Source organism: Saccostrea echinata, unplaced genomic scaffold (genome assembly GCF_033153115.1).
Source record: "Saccostrea echinata isolate AGI-Se365-2 ecotype Australia unplaced genomic scaffold, CSIRO_AGI_Sech_v1 ptg000033l, whole genome shotgun sequence".
In the NCBI taxonomy this organism is placed as follows: Eukaryota; Metazoa; Mollusca; class Bivalvia; order Ostreida; family Ostreidae; genus Saccostrea; species Saccostrea echinata.
In genome coordinates this window covers 709864-728268 of record NW_026889782.1, presented here as the reverse complement: position 1 = coordinate 728268, position 18405 = coordinate 709864, and the positions used below count along the sequence as shown (strand labels likewise).

The 18405-nt window shown below is 35.1% G+C and overlaps 1 protein-coding gene across 1 annotated transcript in view; it reads right to left on the bottom strand.

Annotated features, from left to right (window-relative positions):
* The window catches only part of LOC133199069 (transient receptor potential cation channel subfamily M member 2-like), a 37259-nt gene that overhangs the window by 13705 nt on the left and 5149 nt on the right, over positions 1–18405 (bottom strand). Inside the window, exons 6-9 of the mRNA XM_061334956.1 lie at positions 17395–17472; positions 9606–9699; positions 7510–7665; positions 3304–3403 (exon numbers count right to left, since the gene is read on the bottom strand). Of these exons, the coding sequence (XP_061190940.1) occupies positions 3304–3403; positions 7510–7665; positions 9606–9699; positions 17395–17472 (428 nt within the window). The remainder of the gene's footprint in view (positions 1–3303; positions 3404–7509; positions 7666–9605; positions 9700–17394; positions 17473–18405) is intronic.

Here is an 18405-nt window from a genome sequence, read left to right as displayed (position 1 = left end):
TCAAGGGGGATAACTCTGTCAAAAATCATCGAACAACGACCAAATTCGAACTTGACCTGTATTTTCTGGTTAAATACCTGCATATGCAATTTCAACCTTATACATACATCACTACAAAAGTAAGCAGAAACTGAAAATTTCTTATTTTTTCTAAGTTCATGAGGGATTACTCTGTCAAAATTCATCGGACAATGACCAAAGTCTAAATTGGCCTGCATAATCGTGTGACTTATCCAAATGTCAAATTTGAGTTGAATGTTTGCAACTGCTGATAATGAACGGAAAGTCATTAATGGACGGAACAGGGTAACACTATATGCCCCGGCTCTTTTATAGCGGGGGCATAAAAGTAGTCAAAAGTTTGGCTAAGTTTTAATGTTCCTCTGTTCTAAATTTCATCAGAAAAAAAGAAATTCAAAATTCAAAACTTTGATTTTCATCACCAACAAAGGCTTACTTTCTCAAAAAAATATATATATATTTCTCACCATGTTATGAAGGAATTTTATCACATGAAATTGAAAGAGCACTAATTTATAATCACAACGTAAAATTAAAAATATGAGGCATATTTTAAAATATATAAATAAGTGCCCTATATATTGAATTCATATCAGAAAACATAATGATGCAAAGCTTTCTAAGTCAGAATATCTGGTTGTTTATCTATGCTTAAAAAAATCCACCAGCAAAAGTACGAACACGGATATGGCAAATTCAGGGACATAGTGAAGTTTCTGGAATCCCCGGCAAAATTTTTAACAATTCTTTGTAAAATGTAACGGATAGAACAAACACGGAAACAGTAAATATACGGATATACCGAAAATGTGTGTCTCCTAAGGGTTAAAAATAACGATATTTACATCTTTTTTACCTATTTTTCAAAGATCTGAATTTTTAGAATGTTTAACTGACAATATTTCTGTAGGAATTTGTATTTGAAATTTACCTCATACGATAAATGTTGAACTCCAAGTAACCTCTGTTTTTCATTCCTCCCTAAATACATTTTGGTAGTCATACTTGAAGAACAAAAACCTCTATCGGGAATTCACTATGTATACTTTAACGAATTCTTTGTACGCATAATACGAATTACGGATAAAGCGAAGTAAATTCATAGGTCCCCAGGACTTCGCTATAGCCGAGTTTTACTGTATACTACAAACGAAAATACTCTACATACTAAACTTTAAATTATACAACTGTTCTAGTTCTTTTAAAGAAATATTTTAATTTTGTAATTAGAATATAAACTTGGTGCAAATGTTTAAAATAGAAAACTATAAATAGCTATCAAATATATAAGCCAAAAAAACGGTACATCGTACACCGCCACTTTCAAGTTTCTTCTCTGAATATGCTCAACTCTAACGTTTATTGAGAAAATTCTTATACATACATGCATATATTTTTATTGCTTGTTAATTAAAAATGGAAAGATCCGGTAAATGGGGGTATGGCAGGCGGCTGATAAAAGTGTACATCATTTTCCGGATAACTCTTCCGGCAATTTTTTGGGAACTTTTATTTTGCAGGTCAATTGTACACAAACATGACAAGCATTTTGGACTTTTGCGAGAACCACTGAATTATATAGTCGACGGCTGACTATATGAGTGAAAATTCTCAAACGGGACGTACGACAACAATCAATCGTGAAGGGTAGTACATCCTTTCAATCTCATTTTCTAAAGGTATAAAAAAAGGAAGAAAAAAAAACATTCCGAAAGAAAAACTTGGCAGGAGTTGGTGAAAGTCGGAAGGGAGAGGGTGGAGGATTAGACGGCTATCGTTCTCTTTCAACAAAATGGAATATGTGCTCTGAATTGTCCCATTATTATCGTTTTATTAATTGTTAAGCTAATTATTTATATCGCAAAAGAGCTTCCGTATATTGCTCCAGTGTAATCGTTAGCCGTTTATGTAAAAGTCAGCGCTTCTCGTAAAAATTTTAAAATCTGATTATTTATCAGAAAACTACCAGCTTAGGTCATTTTTGAAAATATAGCATACAAGGTATCACATTCGCCCGGACAATTCTTTCTACAGTTTTCAAGTTATAAAGTTTACTTGTTGGTCATTTTTTCTTGGATTTTGATTTTTGATTATTTATAGGAAAAAATACGAGTTGTTGAACTTAGAATTTTATTTATTTATTTCAATTTTTTTTTTTAAATAATCCATAAAGTGGATACCATTTGTAAAGATAACTTTTCTTACAATTTTCAAGATGAGAAGTTTTTATTTGAAAATCAATTGAACATACATCAGAAATGTGCATGGTATTTTGATTTATGATCATTTATGGGGAAAGTACCATTTGTTATATGAAGTCATTTTATGCAAAATATGCTAATTGTGTTCATTGATTTGTTCAACTTCTTTTGCCGGGTATAAAGCTATGTCAAATATAAGTGTTTGTGTCATTCTTTTATTTCCATTTATTTCTTTCTCGTATAGAATTATATTCCGCTCAACACAATACTGAATTATAATTTGGTAGGCATCACTATTGCCCGACGGCATTTTTTCACAATATCTAACTTAATGCGACTATGCATATAACGTTATTTTATTGTCATTTATAGTGAGAAATTAATGAATTTTAACATACAAGTACTTCAGATCAAAGAGTATTTCTCGGTGTAATTTTTTTCACAGTATAGGTCAGTATATTCGAAAGAAAGAATCGCTGACAATATTATTTTTACAAATAAAAAGGAAATTGCAGTGCTCCAATCACCCATATTTAACACCCTTTAAATGCCATTTCCACAAGCATAGAACATTACAACCTCCTATTTTGGACCAAAAGGAAAAAAAACGGAAAATATCAATTATGTGCAAAATGAATAATGCTAGTCACCTTGTTTGTAAAATATTTTAAACGTCCGAGTTCTTTTTAGACAACCCTTTTTTCTACTATTGTCGAAATCAGACAATGCACTTAATTTTTTACAATAAGTAATAGGTCGCCCGCGTGGCGCAGTGATAAGAGCGTCTGCTCTAGAGTCGCGAAGGAAGGAGTTGATCCTTACGTCGCGGGTTCGAATCCCACTGGGGGACTTGGAGATCGGTCCTTCGGATGAGACCGTATAAACCGAGGTCCCGTGTCGCAGTAGGTGCTGACACGAAAAAGATCCCTCACTTCTCAATGACCGTAGGTGCCGAGTATAGGACAAAATTTGCAGCTCTCCACCGGCAAGTGGTGGCGTCTCCATATGAGTGAAAAATTCTCGAGAGGGACGTTAAACAACATAGAAACACACAGACAAACGATAAGTAATAGCAACGTACTGCGCATGATCCAACAAGGCCTTTGAAAAATTTTGTTCCTTTACGTCAGCCGCACTCTCTGATAACTTCCGTAATGTTTCATAGCACACCAGACCAGTCACTGCAATAAATTTTTTAACCAGTTTAATCAACTTATACAGGGGGACCAATTTTATCCTGGATAATATCTTACTATTAAGGCATGTCAACTAAAACATTTAGATACAAGTAAAAAGAGTTAATCATGTGACCTATTGATATGCAGTATTTGGAGTTATTTTTGTAGAATCATTAACAAATGACGCATGAAGATCCTTGGGCTCATTTTGGTGCAATTATGTGGAAAGGAATCTATTAATCACTATGACCTAATTTTCTGAAGAATCTACAATTCACGGATACCTAACTTGACCAACTAACAAAATTCGATGATGTTTTGGCAACAGTGTATCACATAAATTGTAGACTGTTTGGTAGACACACTCCGGCATGCTTCAATTATTTATGATTTGAAGTCTCAAGCATGTAACCCCCCCCCCCCCCCTCGGCTTTTTTCCAAACACAACTTTTTCCTTATGACAGTGTTCATTGAAAGGCTGGTTCCACTCTCGTTTTTGCAGGATAGTCAAATCGTTCCATGGTAATGTTTCGATAATATTTGTTTGTAGAATAGGTTGGAATTGCTCTCCCACACCAACTACTCCAGTGTTGATGAAATACCCCCAGAGACCTCATGATATGGTGAACAATTTAAGTATCTGGTCAGAGAACCTATTACTTGGAGGATACAACTCAAAGATACATTAATCGACAAGACATAATGATACTTCATCTCCTATAAATATACCACTAAAAGGTTAACAAGATTGTAAAGTAAATATAATTATCAGTCTTAACTTTCTCAATAATGCTATAATTTTTAAGGTTAATATATATATTGAGCTTGTCAGTAAATTCAAACAGAAAGGGTTAAAGCCATTGACTATGGTCGGAAGTTTATGCAAGACGGACTCTCTTTTCTTGCGACAACAACTCTGCGGATTGTTAAGTTATAACACCGGATTTTTATACCCCCCGTAATCGAAGATTCGGGGGCATACAGTTTTTGTCCGTCCGCAAAAACTTTAACCTTGCCATTAACTTTTGATTGGTTGGAGCTATGGCTTTCATACTTCACTTGTGTATTTTATTCTGACAAGACCTTTATTTGGGTACCATCATATTTGACCTTGACCTTGGAGTTTGACCCACTTTCGCAAAATTTTATGAGACTTAAAACTTGGCCATAACTTTTAAACAGTTTCAAATTTAACATGTGTATTCCTTGTGACAAGACCTTCCTTTGGATACCAACATCTTTGACCCTTTGACCTTGGATTTTCACCTACTGTTGAAAAAACTTTTGAATAGTTTGTGCTACGGCTTTCATATTTCACATGTAAATATCTTATGACAAGCCTTCTTTTGGATACCAATGACTTTGACCTGTTTACCTTGACACTGGAGTTTGACCTTCTTTAATTTTGAAAAAAACAGTAACCTTGGGTACAACTTTTGAACAGTTAGTGCTAAGGTTTTCATACTTCACATGTGTATTCCTTGTGATATGACCATCCTTGGATACCAACATCTTTGACCCTCTGACCTTGGGCCTGGAGTTTGACCTACATTTCAAAAACTTTAACCTTGGCCATAACTTTCAAAATGTTTGTGCTAGGACTTTCATACTTCAGATATGCATTTCTTGTGACAAGACCTTCCTTTAGATACCAACAACCCTTACCCTTTACCTTGGAGTTTGACCTACTTTTGAAAAATAACATTGACCATAACTTTTGAACAGTTGGTGTTAGGGCTTTTATACCTCGCATATGCATTCGTTGTGACAAGACCTTCCTTTAGATACCGACTACTTTGACCCTTTAACCTTGGAGTTTGACCTACTTTTGAAAAAACTACAACCTTGGCTATAACTTTTAAACAGTTTGTGTTTAGGCTTTTATACCTCACGTGTATATTCCTTGTGACAAGACTTTCCTTTGGATACGAACAATTTTGCCCTTGGAGTTTGACATAAATAAAATTTTACCTTGGTCATAACATTTGAACATTTAGTTCTAGGGCTTTCACATTTCACGATCATGTGTATCACTTGTGACAAGACCTTCCCTTGGCCACCATTTGACCTTGACCTTGCCGTTTTACTTGCTTTAAAAAAACTTAAAACATTTGCCATAATTTTTCAACGGTTGGAACTAGGGCTTTCATATTTCACAGGTATATTTCCCAAGTCAAGACCTTTCTTTGGGTACCAACATTTTTGATCTCTTGACCAGGAGTTTGACTTGTATTTGAGAAACTTTAACCTTCGCCACAAGCTGCTATACGGGGGCATCAGTATTTCACAAACACATCTTTTTAATAATTAAAATGAGAATAAACGTGTGTTGATTTTGCAAGAACAATATAGAAAAAGAAAAAAAAAATGAATGTTTTTTCTTAAAGGAGGGGGGGGGGGAGCACCCAAGTTTGGCAAATAAATGTTTTATACCAACAGCAAAGTTATTTTTAAAACAACCGTAACAAAAAGTCACTATAATTAATTATAGAAAACTATAGTTAACTATAGTATACTATAGTTAACTATGCTTAAAACTTTGAAACTTTGATTCACTCTGAAACTTTACTCTGGAAATTTTTCGAGATTTCAAAGCTTAAAATCTCTTAAATTCGGCAGCAGTGATATAAAAGTTTGAAATAATGTGTTAATATACAAATAATTATTTCATTTAATATAAAAAAAAAATGTGCATATATGAATTGAAGAACAAAAAATATAGCAATCTGAATTCCATAATAAAAATACTTTGATTTACTATAGTAACAAGATATGTTTGTGAAACACTGATGCCCCCGTGTGGCAACTTATAGAAAAGGTTAAAGCCCTAGCAGCAACAATTGAATAGATATGGAAAAGGTTAAAGATTTTTTCAAAAGTATGTCAAACATCAAGGTCTAGGTCAAATGGTCAAAATTAATGGTGCCCAAATAAAGGTCTTCTCCAAAGAAATACACAGGTGAAATATGAAAGCCGAAGCACCAATCGTTCAAAAGTTATGACCAAGGTAAAAGTTTTCCAAAGGTAGGTCAAACTCCAAGGTCAAAGGGTCAAGTTGTTGGTATCTAAAGGAAGGTCTTGTCACAACGATTACACATGTGAAGTATGAAGCCCTAGCACCAACTGTTCAAAAGTTATGGCGAAGGTTAAAGTTTTCCAAGAGGAGGTCAAACTCCAAGGTCAAATGGTCATAGTTGTTGGTATCCAAAGAAAGGTCTTGTCATGAGGATTGCATATGTGAAGTATGAAAGCCCTAGCACCAACCGTTCAAAAGTTATGGCCAAGGTTAAAGTTTTGCAAGAGGAGGTAAAACTTCAAGGTCAAAGGGTCAAAGTTGTTGGTATCCAAAGAAAGGTCTTGTCACAATGATTACACATGTGAAGTATGAAAGCCCTAGCTCCAATTGTTCAAAAATTATGGCCAAGGTTAAAGTTTTTTAAAAGAAGGTCAAACTCCTAGGTCAACTCTTGGTATCCAAAGGAAGGTATTGTCAAAAGGATTACACATGTGAAGGATGAAAGCCCTAGCACCAACTATTCAAAAGTTATGGCCAAGGTTAAAGTTTGGTAAAATTTTGCAAAACTTGGTCAAACTCCAAGGTCAAGGTCAAATATGGTGGTTACCAAATAAAAGGTCTTGTCATAAGGAATATTCATGTGAAATATGGAAGCCATAGCTCCAACCAATCAAAAGTTATGGGCAAGGTTAAAGTTTTTGCGGACAAACAGGCAGACGAACGGACAGGGCAAAAACTGTATACCTCCGAATCTTTGATACGGGGGCATAAAAAGGTTTGCTGCTAAAGTAAACTATAGTTAACTACAGAAAACTAACTGTAGTATTTTTTTTAGGGAAGGTTTAAAAATGTTGAAAATCTACCGAAGCACAGCCGGACAATCAAGGGACATGCAGTTTTCTCATAATATTGTGTTTGGACATCGATGTTTTGTCTCTGAATAGATTTGCTATATCATGTTGTGTGGATTTTAAAGTCAAAAGTCTATATGACTCATTGTCTCCAAGTTAAAATCAGCTATCTTTTTGAAAGTATTTAAAACTCGGATTTTGATAATTAAAGACAGGAAATTGACTGTAATCAAATAACATACTAAGCTGGTTTTCTCCTCTTAGCCACACTGTTTCTGCAATCTCCGGCCTATTGGCGTACAATGCCCATAGAAGTATATCTTCAAAACGGGCTCTATTATCTTCTTGTCGGACTTCTTTACTCTCTGTATCAGGAGTTACTCCCTTCGTTTTCTTTTCTGTAAAATTATGAATACATTAATTTTTAAACAAGGGTAAACAAAGTTAAATCGAACCCATCAGGTCACTTTTCAATTAAATTTTTGAAATATAAATTTATTTTTCAAAATCCTGCAATATTTTCCCTTTAAAAAGCTATAAAACGTTATCAAGATTGCTATTTAACAGTTCTCACTTTCCTCCTTCCTATTTCATTTTTTAAATAACAAAGAGAAGTTCAACTTGTCCAATGGGTGAACTTTTCAAGCAATGGTTTTTCAAGCTGCATTACTGAGATTAGAGACGAAGTAGAACTGTCATTTTAGGTATTACTTAATGGAAGAAGTCAGTCTTAATCATTTAGAGCATTTCTGATCATCAGATGTTATCTTTATCTCTCGGGCATACTGGACAGAAGAAGCTGGCCTCTTAATTGCAATTGATAGTTACTCTAAAATTGAAATAGTTTTGTTGGCCAGCCTTTAATTTTAAACTTGATTTGGTATAAAGTTATTAAAATTAATTTGGTATTGTACTATATATATTTCTTCATTTTAACTTAAAAAGGTCAACTAAGAACTCACAGAGAGCCATGCTCACTAAGATCACAGTTGTAAAGTCTAAGAATAAGCATAATGATTTGTGTTTAGATTTTTTTTAAGGATACAATATTGTTCAACATTCATTATAATACATTGTGCAATGAACAAAGCTGCACATTGGCATTTGTGAAATTGCTACACAACCAGTTGAGAAATAAAGGATGTATCATTTGTTTTAATTAGTAACTACACCATAGGTATACATCTAATATTAGGAATGTACCAACGTTGACATGATTTTCTTCTACGCACGATCATCTCTTTAATGTGAAATAAACCAAAATATTTGACGTGTGCCATGATGGTATACTTAATTTTTAGCTCACCTGAGCCGAAGACTCAAGTGAGCTTATCTGATCAACGGGAGTCCGGTGTTCGTCTTTTGTGTGTCGTCTGTACACTTTTCACATTTTCGACTTCCAAAAACCACTGGGCCAGTTTCAACCAAACTTGCCAAAAAGAATCCTTTGGTTATTTGGATCTAAATTTGTCCAAATTAAGGGCGCCATCCTCTCTCACGGGGAAATGATCAAGATTTTGTCAAAAATATAAATGGCTTCATCTAAAAATTTTCTTTATTACCACAGGGCCAGGGGATAAAATGAAACTTAAGTGAAAGCTTCATTACATAGTGAAGATTCAAGTTTGTTCATATTATAACCCCTCGGACTAGGGTGGGGCAACAATAAGCGATTAAAGTTTAACAAAAGAATATATAGGAAAAGTCTTTTAAGATCTTCTCAAGAACAGTAAAGCCATGACAAGTCATATTTATATGGAAGCATCCTTAGATAGCAAAGATTTAAGTTTGTTCAAATCATGACCCCCAGGACTAGTTTGGGACCACATTAGGCAATGAAAGTTTTACATAGATATAAAGGGAAATAAATCTTTAAAATTCCTGCTAAAACAGCAAAGCCATGGTTAGCTTCATGTTGAGAAACAGATCAGGCCCCAAGACCATAAACTGAGAATAGACTTAAGTCAAAAATTTGATGTTCAATATCTTGAGTCTTATTTAATGTATTTGCTTAAAATTTTGCAATTTTATTTAACATTTAAATTCATGATTAAAATCATCTTTCATTATCAAAATTATTTCAAAAGTTATATTGGTTTGAAATTTTGACTTAAGTCTGTTCTCAGTTTATGGTCTTGGGGTCTGGTTTCTAATGAGAGAGATCTAGACGGAACGGGAATTTCGTGCAAGTTCTTATTATGGTATACTAGACCGGTGTATAATCGTACTTTGCATTGCCTCTAAGCTGATTAGCGCTACATATGATTGACTAATTTACAGCTACTAAAGGAAAGCATGCTTAAGCTATGCATTGGAGCATATAAAGACCGGTACGTACTCTGGTAGTCGAGCAATTCTCTGCAAATGGTTTGTGGAGCATTTACAGCCGTCTCTACATTAAAACAGTTCTTGGCCTCTTGTTTGTTTATGGACTGAAAAAGTTAAAAAAAAAAATTCAAAGTATTTCACACCTCAAGCAAAAGACATTTTATTTCGTAAAGCTGAAGTAAGGTATAAATATATAATCTCCCGAGCTTCCGGTATTCCCATCCTATTTAAAGTACGAGATCTCGCGAGATCTTCCTTCTTCCGCTCGGCTTCTAAAGTTGTTGCTGCGTCTTTTTTGGATTACTTTTTATCGAGTTTCATCTTTGCTGTACGTTGTGCGTACAGCTATCATTTCACCATCAGGTTTATTTTACGTGACCTGAGGGATGGAGAGCAGCTCAAAGGCCTCTCTGGACGATAACAGTCCTGAAATTATGTCAGAGAAAAAAAATCGTCAAGAGGCAACGATATTATTACGCCGCCATTACAGCCCAAGTAAAGATGGGACAATTTTGTCATCCCTAGAAAGAGGATGGATGAAGATGAAGGGGAAAACACTGAACCTTATGCTGAGACAGATTCAGATAGCTATTCTATGCAGTCTGCCGATTCTGACGGAGAAATTTCGTCTTTTTTCACAATTTGCGGGCGTTGGTCCACGCACTGATGATGATGACGCCTGTGAACCTAAACGGTTTGATCCAGGAGATTTTGACTCCAAGTACAGGCTAGATACCAGCTAAGAAAAATATGTGAAAAAGTTTCTCACCACTCACCTTAGTGATGAGCGTATTAACACTAGTGTGCTTGACAAACATCCTGTACCGGCTAATGGATTTCTTAATCCGCCGGAGGTAGATGCATACACTGAAGACCTTGTCAATGACAAAAGGGCATTTAAAGTTTTCAAACTCCAAGACCAGGCTCTGTAACATGTCCAGAAGAAAGTATCCAGATGCTTGGGCCCTCTTGCTGAGATTTGGAAAGAGCAAGATAGAGCCCAAGATGGGGACAAATCAGGCAAGTCAATTCAAGAAGTTACAGAACTCGTTGAAAAAAATTATCTTGATGATAGGACAGGTTAATACAGCCTGTCTTTATGAAAGACGTTTAACCTGGTTGGCTAAGTTTGTTTAAAAGTGTTGTGAATGCAACATCTGTCATTAAATATCCTAATGATAATTTTGATAAGGAACTAAAACTTTTTGGATCAGAATTTTACATCGTTTTAGATTGCAAAGCCAAAAACAGAAAAAGAGCATGAGAAATGGCTTAGGAGATGAGACCGCCCAAAAGAGTTCAGCCCTTTCCAGAGGGACCCTCGGGCAGCAAGAGTAATTCGTCAAAGGCTTGGGGGTTGACTACATTGAGGACGAATAAACCAGAACAAACTAAGGGTGATAAGTCAGACATCTAAACAACTAACCGCAAAATGCGATTCAAAGCCAGGTATGTATTGCCAAGTAAACATAGATCTTACAACTTGCTCAACCCAAGATCTTATTGTTTATTAAATCACAAAAGTAAAATCAGATCACTGCCATCTCCACTCACTGATTTGTCATCTGGGTCTTGTGGAAATAGATCAGACTCGGCTACCGTTAGGGGGCAGAATTGCTCATTTTCTGACAAATTCGGGAAAAAAATTACATCAGACAAACAAATACTGTCCACAGTTCGTGGAATAAAACTGGACTTCGTAAATCAACCTGTTCAGAAATTGCCCATTCAAAATCAAATGAATTTTTCGAAAGAGGAGAAACTGGCATTAGATCAGGAAATTAAAGACATGATGACAAAACACGCAGTGGATATTGCAGAACCAGAAAATGGTCAATTTCTGAGTACTTTATTCATTTGCCCCCCAAAAGATGGAGGCTTAAGGCCAATTTTCAATTTGAAAAAGCTAAACGAGTCCATACGGTACGAACACTTCAAAATGGAAGGGTTTCAAGTTGTGAAAACAACTCTGAGGCAAGGAGACATGTGCAAAATAGATCTCAGGGATACTTATTTCTGTGTCCCAACAGACCCGAGTCACAGGAAATACCTAAAATTCAATTGGAAGGGAAAGTTGCTACAATACAAAAGCCTTCCCTTTGGTCTGGCTTCAGGCCCTCGTTTATTCACAAAAATTCTGAAGCCATTAATGGCAATTTTACGAAGAATTGGGATTCGAATTGTGGTTTACCTAGACGACATGTTGATAATGAATCGGACAGAAGAGGGCATAATAAAGGACAGAGACTCTTTGATTTGGATGTTACATCATCTGGGGTGGGTGATAAATTGGAAAAACTCTGTAACAAATCCTGTCCAAGTACTAGAGTTTCTGGGATTCCAATTGGATTCAAACAACGCGACAGTTTCCCTGCCTCAGACAAAAGTAAACAACCTAATCAAGAAAAGACAAGACAGATAACAATTCAAGAACTGGCAAGTTTGATTGGGTCCTTAAACGCAACGGTAGAGGCAGTAATACCTGCAGCTTTGTACATGAGGGAACTCCAAATGCATCAAACAAAGTGTTTAATAAGATCCCAGAACTATCCGAAAATTGTAGAGTTGCCCAGTCAATGCAAAACAGAAATTCAATAGTTGGTCAAAAAAATAAGAGATTGGGATGGGAAACAAATCTTAACTGTGAGCCCCCAGTTGACGATAGAGACAAATGCATAGAAAGGTAGGTGGGGGGTTCCACTGCCCATCTCTCAAGATAAGAATGGGGGACCTTGGAGGAACAGAGCTTGCACATAAATGTATTAGAAATGAAAGCGGCAGTAATAGCAATCAAATCCTTGACCAACACCATGGAAAATATTCATGTGCATCTAAAGATGGACAATGTGACAGCGGTCATTTATGTGAACAAAAGGGGGGGGGGGGGCACAAAATCTCATATTCTCAATACAATTGCGAAAGAAATATGGATATATACTGCATGTTGAAAAAGATCATTCTTACAACAGAGTATCTCCCAGGTTGCCAGAACAGCATAGCCGACTGGGAGAGCAGGAACATTCAGGAGGTAAGCATAAACAGCTGGAGGCTGATTCCATCAATATTTAGGCAAATAAACAAAATACTTGGACCTAATAAGATAGATCTGTTTGCAGATCATTGGAATGCTCAGGTTCCCCAATATATTAGTTGGAAAAACGACCCCTTAGCTCTCTTGGCGGATGAATTTCCGACAACTTGGGAAAAGAAGAAGAAAGCATATGCTTTCCCTCCATTCTGCATGATCCCTAAGTGTCTCTCCAAACTCCAGAGGGAGGGGGGGGGGGCTAGTTATGATAACACCTGTATGGCAGACCCAATCATTTCATCCACTCCTATTACAAATGACAATTGCGAAACCAATTCTACTGCCACCACAGAGAAATCTGTTTATGTCACCAAGGGGGTGGGGGGGTCATCCAATGATCCTAAACGGTGCTCTAAAGTTGGTGGCTTAGAAAATTTCCGGAAATCCCAAGAAATGCTTGGAGTTTCAAAACAAACTTCAGAGTTACTCACGGCAGCCTGGAGTCAGGGTACCCAGTCAGCTTACAGCAGCTGTTTGGAACACTGGACTCAACCTTTAATAAAACAGGTCATGAAAGGCGCCTCTTCCTAGATATAATGAAACCAGGGACGTTGATAAGGTTCTTAAACATCTTGAGTCAATGGGGGAAAATCAAAATTTAACTCTGAAAGAAAGAACATTAAAAACTTTGACCCTAATGGCATTAACCTCTGCAAGTAGAGTTTCTGAACTTCAGAAACTTGATATTCGATTTATGGAAATTCAAAGTAATAAAATTATATTCACAATTACACAGTTAACCAAAACACGAAAGGTAAACAGAAAATCAGAAAAAAGTGAATTTCCCAAAATTAGATAAGGACAAACTTAATGTGCACAATTGTATCAAAGAATACTTGAAGAAAACAGAACAGTTAAGAGGAGGGGAACAACTTTTTTTCATTAGCTGTACTAACCCTCATAAAGGGGTAAAACCATGCACTTTAGCAGGGTGGTTAAATACAATGATTGGAAAGGCAGGAAAGACACCAATGTGTTTAAGGCTCATTCAACCAGAGGTAATTGTACCTCTAAAGCATTTAAATTTGGTCTTTCTTTGGCACAAGTCATGTCTAGGGCTAAATGGAAATCTGCTAGCACTTTCAATAGACTCCAATAAACCTGTTGAGGCTCAAGATGAATTTGCAGATAAAATATTAACACTTGATGATAAATAAAAAAAGAAAAGAGAGAGAGAGAGAGAGAACAGAAAGACAGAAAATTCTTGCTTTGAATTTACATATTTATACCTTATTTCAGCTGTACGACATAAAATTGGAAATTTTATCAGTGCGCTTTAGCGCACACAATGAAATTAAGATTTTATGAGTAAAGCTGAAGTAAGGTACTCCCACCCACCCATTGAACACTGATAATTGTTGTTAGCCTTAAAAGTTAATATCAGTGATTTAAATTTTCCTTCCTCTTTTCATTTCAGGAAGTGAAATAAAAGATATAGAGAAACAGACCATTTTTGAGTGACATTGACTTCAGCAGCGATTTCTGGGAAAAAGCAATGACTATTATTAGCTGAGAAATGTTTTTTTTTTTTTAATTAAACTTTAATAAAAACGTTAACTTGTACATCTTGCATATTTTTGTTGTTTTTGTCATAGATGATGACTACTATTGAGTTTTTCATGTATTTGAATTAAATCTGTAAATATATTTTCTACTTCTTATTTTAACAAAAAGTAAGTAAATTAATAATGGTTCATGTGGGGTTTTTTTCTGTTTTTTGTTTGTTTGGTTTTTTTTTTTTTTTTTTTTTTTTTTTTTTTTGAAAAAAAAAATAATTATGAATAAATGAAATATGGTATTATTAATAAAATTTGAGTTAAAAATAATAAATTCTAGGAATAGCTACTACTTTCTCAGCCTCTCTGAAGAAGGAAGATCTCGCGAGATCTCGTACTTTAAATAAGCTGGGAATACCGGAAGCTCGGGAGATTACATATTTATACCTTACTTTAGCTTTACGTATAAAATCTTAATTTCAATGCGTACTGATAAAATCCAATTGATTTTCTTTATTTTTATTATAATTATTTTTCCATTATGTGAAAAAAAACACAGAAGACAAACCGGAAGTCTCTGAAGAGACTGTAGCTTTACTGGTTTTTACTTAACAAGGGTACAGAAAAGTAGCACTTGGTCTTGAAATTATGACGCCGGCGTTAAATAAGATAATGAACCTTCGCAGCTAGGTAAAGGACTCTCATATTAATGTCAGGATATGCAGAGGTTCGGGAAAGCTATAATGACGTCACGTTAAATCAATACAAATGAATTTCGATGAATAAATACTATATGTTCTTTTTAAAACACACGCAAATACTTTCGTTTCTCATATATATTGTAAAAGTAAACGGATGTGCAACTAATCTTGCCATAATAGCACTTAGCGTATGTAAAATGAAAGCCAGCTTATCTCGTTGTACTTACTGAGATGACGTCATTTCTTAGTTTGATAGGCAGTTTCTCAGTACTTGAGGCGTGGATCAAGCTTTTACGCTAATAATTACAAACTAAGTTTGTAAAAATAAAAATAAATACGACAAGCAATAAAGAGACACGTACTGAAATATATTAATCAACATTTTATTGTCAAACTACATTGATCATATGTAGACCTTATATATAGCCGTGGGGAGTATTTGTACAGTAACGTGCTAGAATGATAGTCAAGCCCCTCAAAAATATCAAGTTCATCGATATCCGCTTCACTATAAATTTTGAATTTTTAAACATGTGTAGCTATTATTCTTACTAGTTTTAAAAGTGCTGGGGGCCGGTTGTGCATTGTTTATTTATTCCGTAATGTAACATTATTCCAATGCGTATTACATCTTATGTCTGGAGTTCATGGAAAGACGGCTAAATTTTTCACATGGGGAAGTTGCTCCCAGTACTTTTTAGGTTAAGAAATTTGTTTCTAAGAAAAGGGAATAAATTTTATAGCGGAAAGATACGTATATCGTTGAACTTTAAAGATCTTTGTAGAAGTACATATATGTTCTAGTTTTAAACCTGTCAAGTGAAAAAACAGCTGATGTAAGCGATGTCGCTTTGGCCGTAATCAGCAGTGACCCGATTTTATACAAGTGCAACCACCACAATTCACATTAATAAAAACTAATGCTGTTAAAAAAATATTAAGATTGTATTCATTTTCTCTGAATATTTTAAAGCGTATATTTTATGGGCGTCCTTAACCTAGCTGTGTTGCTTATATATAGTGAAGTCTCTTTTTGTGCCAAGATTATTGTGAAATTCACAGAAGTATATTTTTAGTTACCATGGCAACACCGTTTCTTAAAATTAAAAACTAATAAAAAGATTATGTATCTTAGCAAAGTCTCTACATGTGTACCATGTTTTAATGAAATCGGACCAAAACTGTAGGAGGAATAGAATTTTGAAGAAATTTTTACACATAATTTTTACTTTGATTTTAAATACATGTAGATTTCCATGATTTTTCTATCAAATATAGTGTGAAAATATAAATTCACCCTTTTTCAATTTTATTTATGTATTAATAAAGCATGTATGGAAACTAGGATGCCTTTGTTTGACAACATTTTTTGCAGTCCCTGAAGGGTTTAAACAAAAGAATTACTCATTTCCGTAATTTATAACTAAATAAACTAAATACCAGTATTTTAGTCTCCGCATCACGATACGTATCGCGCAATAAAAAATCACGAATATACCGGTATATCGATAAAATCGCACAGCCCTATAAAATAATTCTATAAATTGTTCTATAATTCTATATAAATGGCAACCAAGGTAGTAACCTTAAATTTTAATTATTGATTATGTCATAATGTATGGGAATTAATCACCAGAAAAATTTTCATGAAAATCGCTCATGGTGGGTGCCACAGCCCAACAGTAATACTTTGGTCCTTACAAAGAACTGATGTTATAATTTTGGTATCCATTGGAACCCCGTGCATCCAAAAAGGGATAGATTTATTCGCCGTAATGAAGTATAATTGTGTGTCAAGTTCTATTGAAACGTGACAAAATCTGTAGGAGGGGTAGCGTTTTGAAAGAATTTCAAAGAAATTTCTTTTTTTAGTAACCATGACAACCCCGTTCATCCAAATAAAAAGCAATAAACAAAATTATGTAACTGTTTTAATCATGTATTAAGTTATAATCAAACTGGACAAAAAATGTAGGAGTAGCCTTCTGGAAAAAATACGAAAATTTCTGTTTTTTACTAACCATAGCAATCCATTCATCGAATAAAAAAAACGATAAATAGAATAATATATCTTAGTTTTAGTCCAATTGTGTACCAAATTATATTAAAATTATCCCAAAATTGTAGGAGGGGTAGCGTTTCTAATGAATTTTACGGAAATTTCTTTTTAGTAACCATGGCAACACCGATCATCGAAATCGACAGTCGATTAACAAACTTATGTATTTTGGTGTAGTCTAATGGTGTATCAAGTAATATTCAAATTGGACCAAAACTGTAGGAGGAGTGGCATTTTAACAAAATGTTTATGGTTACACATTTGAACAGACAGGCAGGCGCACGACAGACACATTACTATCGCATAAACTCTTCTGGTCTCTCACCAGTAGGACTAAAATGTCTTTTCATTCTTCTGTAGTAGCCCTTTTCTGGAACACATAATTAATCAATCTTTTATATCTTGTTTCCGACCTACCTTCATTAACCACATCATTCCTATTGTTTCCGACCTACCTTCATTAACCACATCATTCCTAAACAATTACAATCTTCCACTTCTGACCCGTGGTTTGAACTCGTACAACGTATAGTCTTTAAAAAAAAATAACATCTCATAAGTAATAAAAAACGGTGAAGATAGGGAACAGTGATCGATGAAATACATGGAGATGACGAATAGTATTAAAGCTCAAGAGTCCATTTAAACAATACAAAACAGGAGAAGACACAGGATGAATCTCTTCCATTCAGTTAACTGAAAGGTGACTGAATGGCAGAGCTCTGTCATTCAGTCACCTTTCCAGACCTTTCAGTGACCATTCCGTTGACTTAAAGGGGCAGTTTCATCCTGTGAGAACAAACATGGGCCTCTAAAAGATCAGAGATGGGATCAAGTGCCATGGAGGAGTGAGCATCCCCTGCGGACCGGTCACACCCGCCCTGTGCTCATTGTCATGATCGGGAAATAACGGAAATGTCCATAGACAATTCAGTCTGTAAAGCATGCGTATTCCTGTAGAAAAGGACTGACGTAGTTGCTGGCGCTTGAGAGTGCAGGCAATAATGCCGATGTAGTGTGACTGTTATGGAGAAAAAGAAAATTTAGTATAAAATAAAAGTTGTATCGTTTTTAAAAATTTTGGCAAGAAATGTAGTGACCTTCCATTATAAGTTTTCAAAATTATTATTGGCACTGTTTTATTTGAAGAACGTGGGAATAAAACCGTATAACCCGAGGTTAAGCGTCGCAATTTGTGCTGGCGCAAAGATTTCTCACTGATCAATGGCCACAAGGGTTGTGTACAGGTCTAATTTTACAGCTTTCCACCAGCTTAATGATGGCATCCAAATTAGGAAAATTTGAAAGTTACCTAAAGCAAGCGGACAATGAAACACAATCCTTCCACCGACAAAACTGCTTACACCATAGATATTAATAACATTCTTGATATTGAACTTGAATTATTATCGTTCATAGAAATTAGAAAAACGAGATGATTGTGAAAAACTTATGCCCCCCTCCCC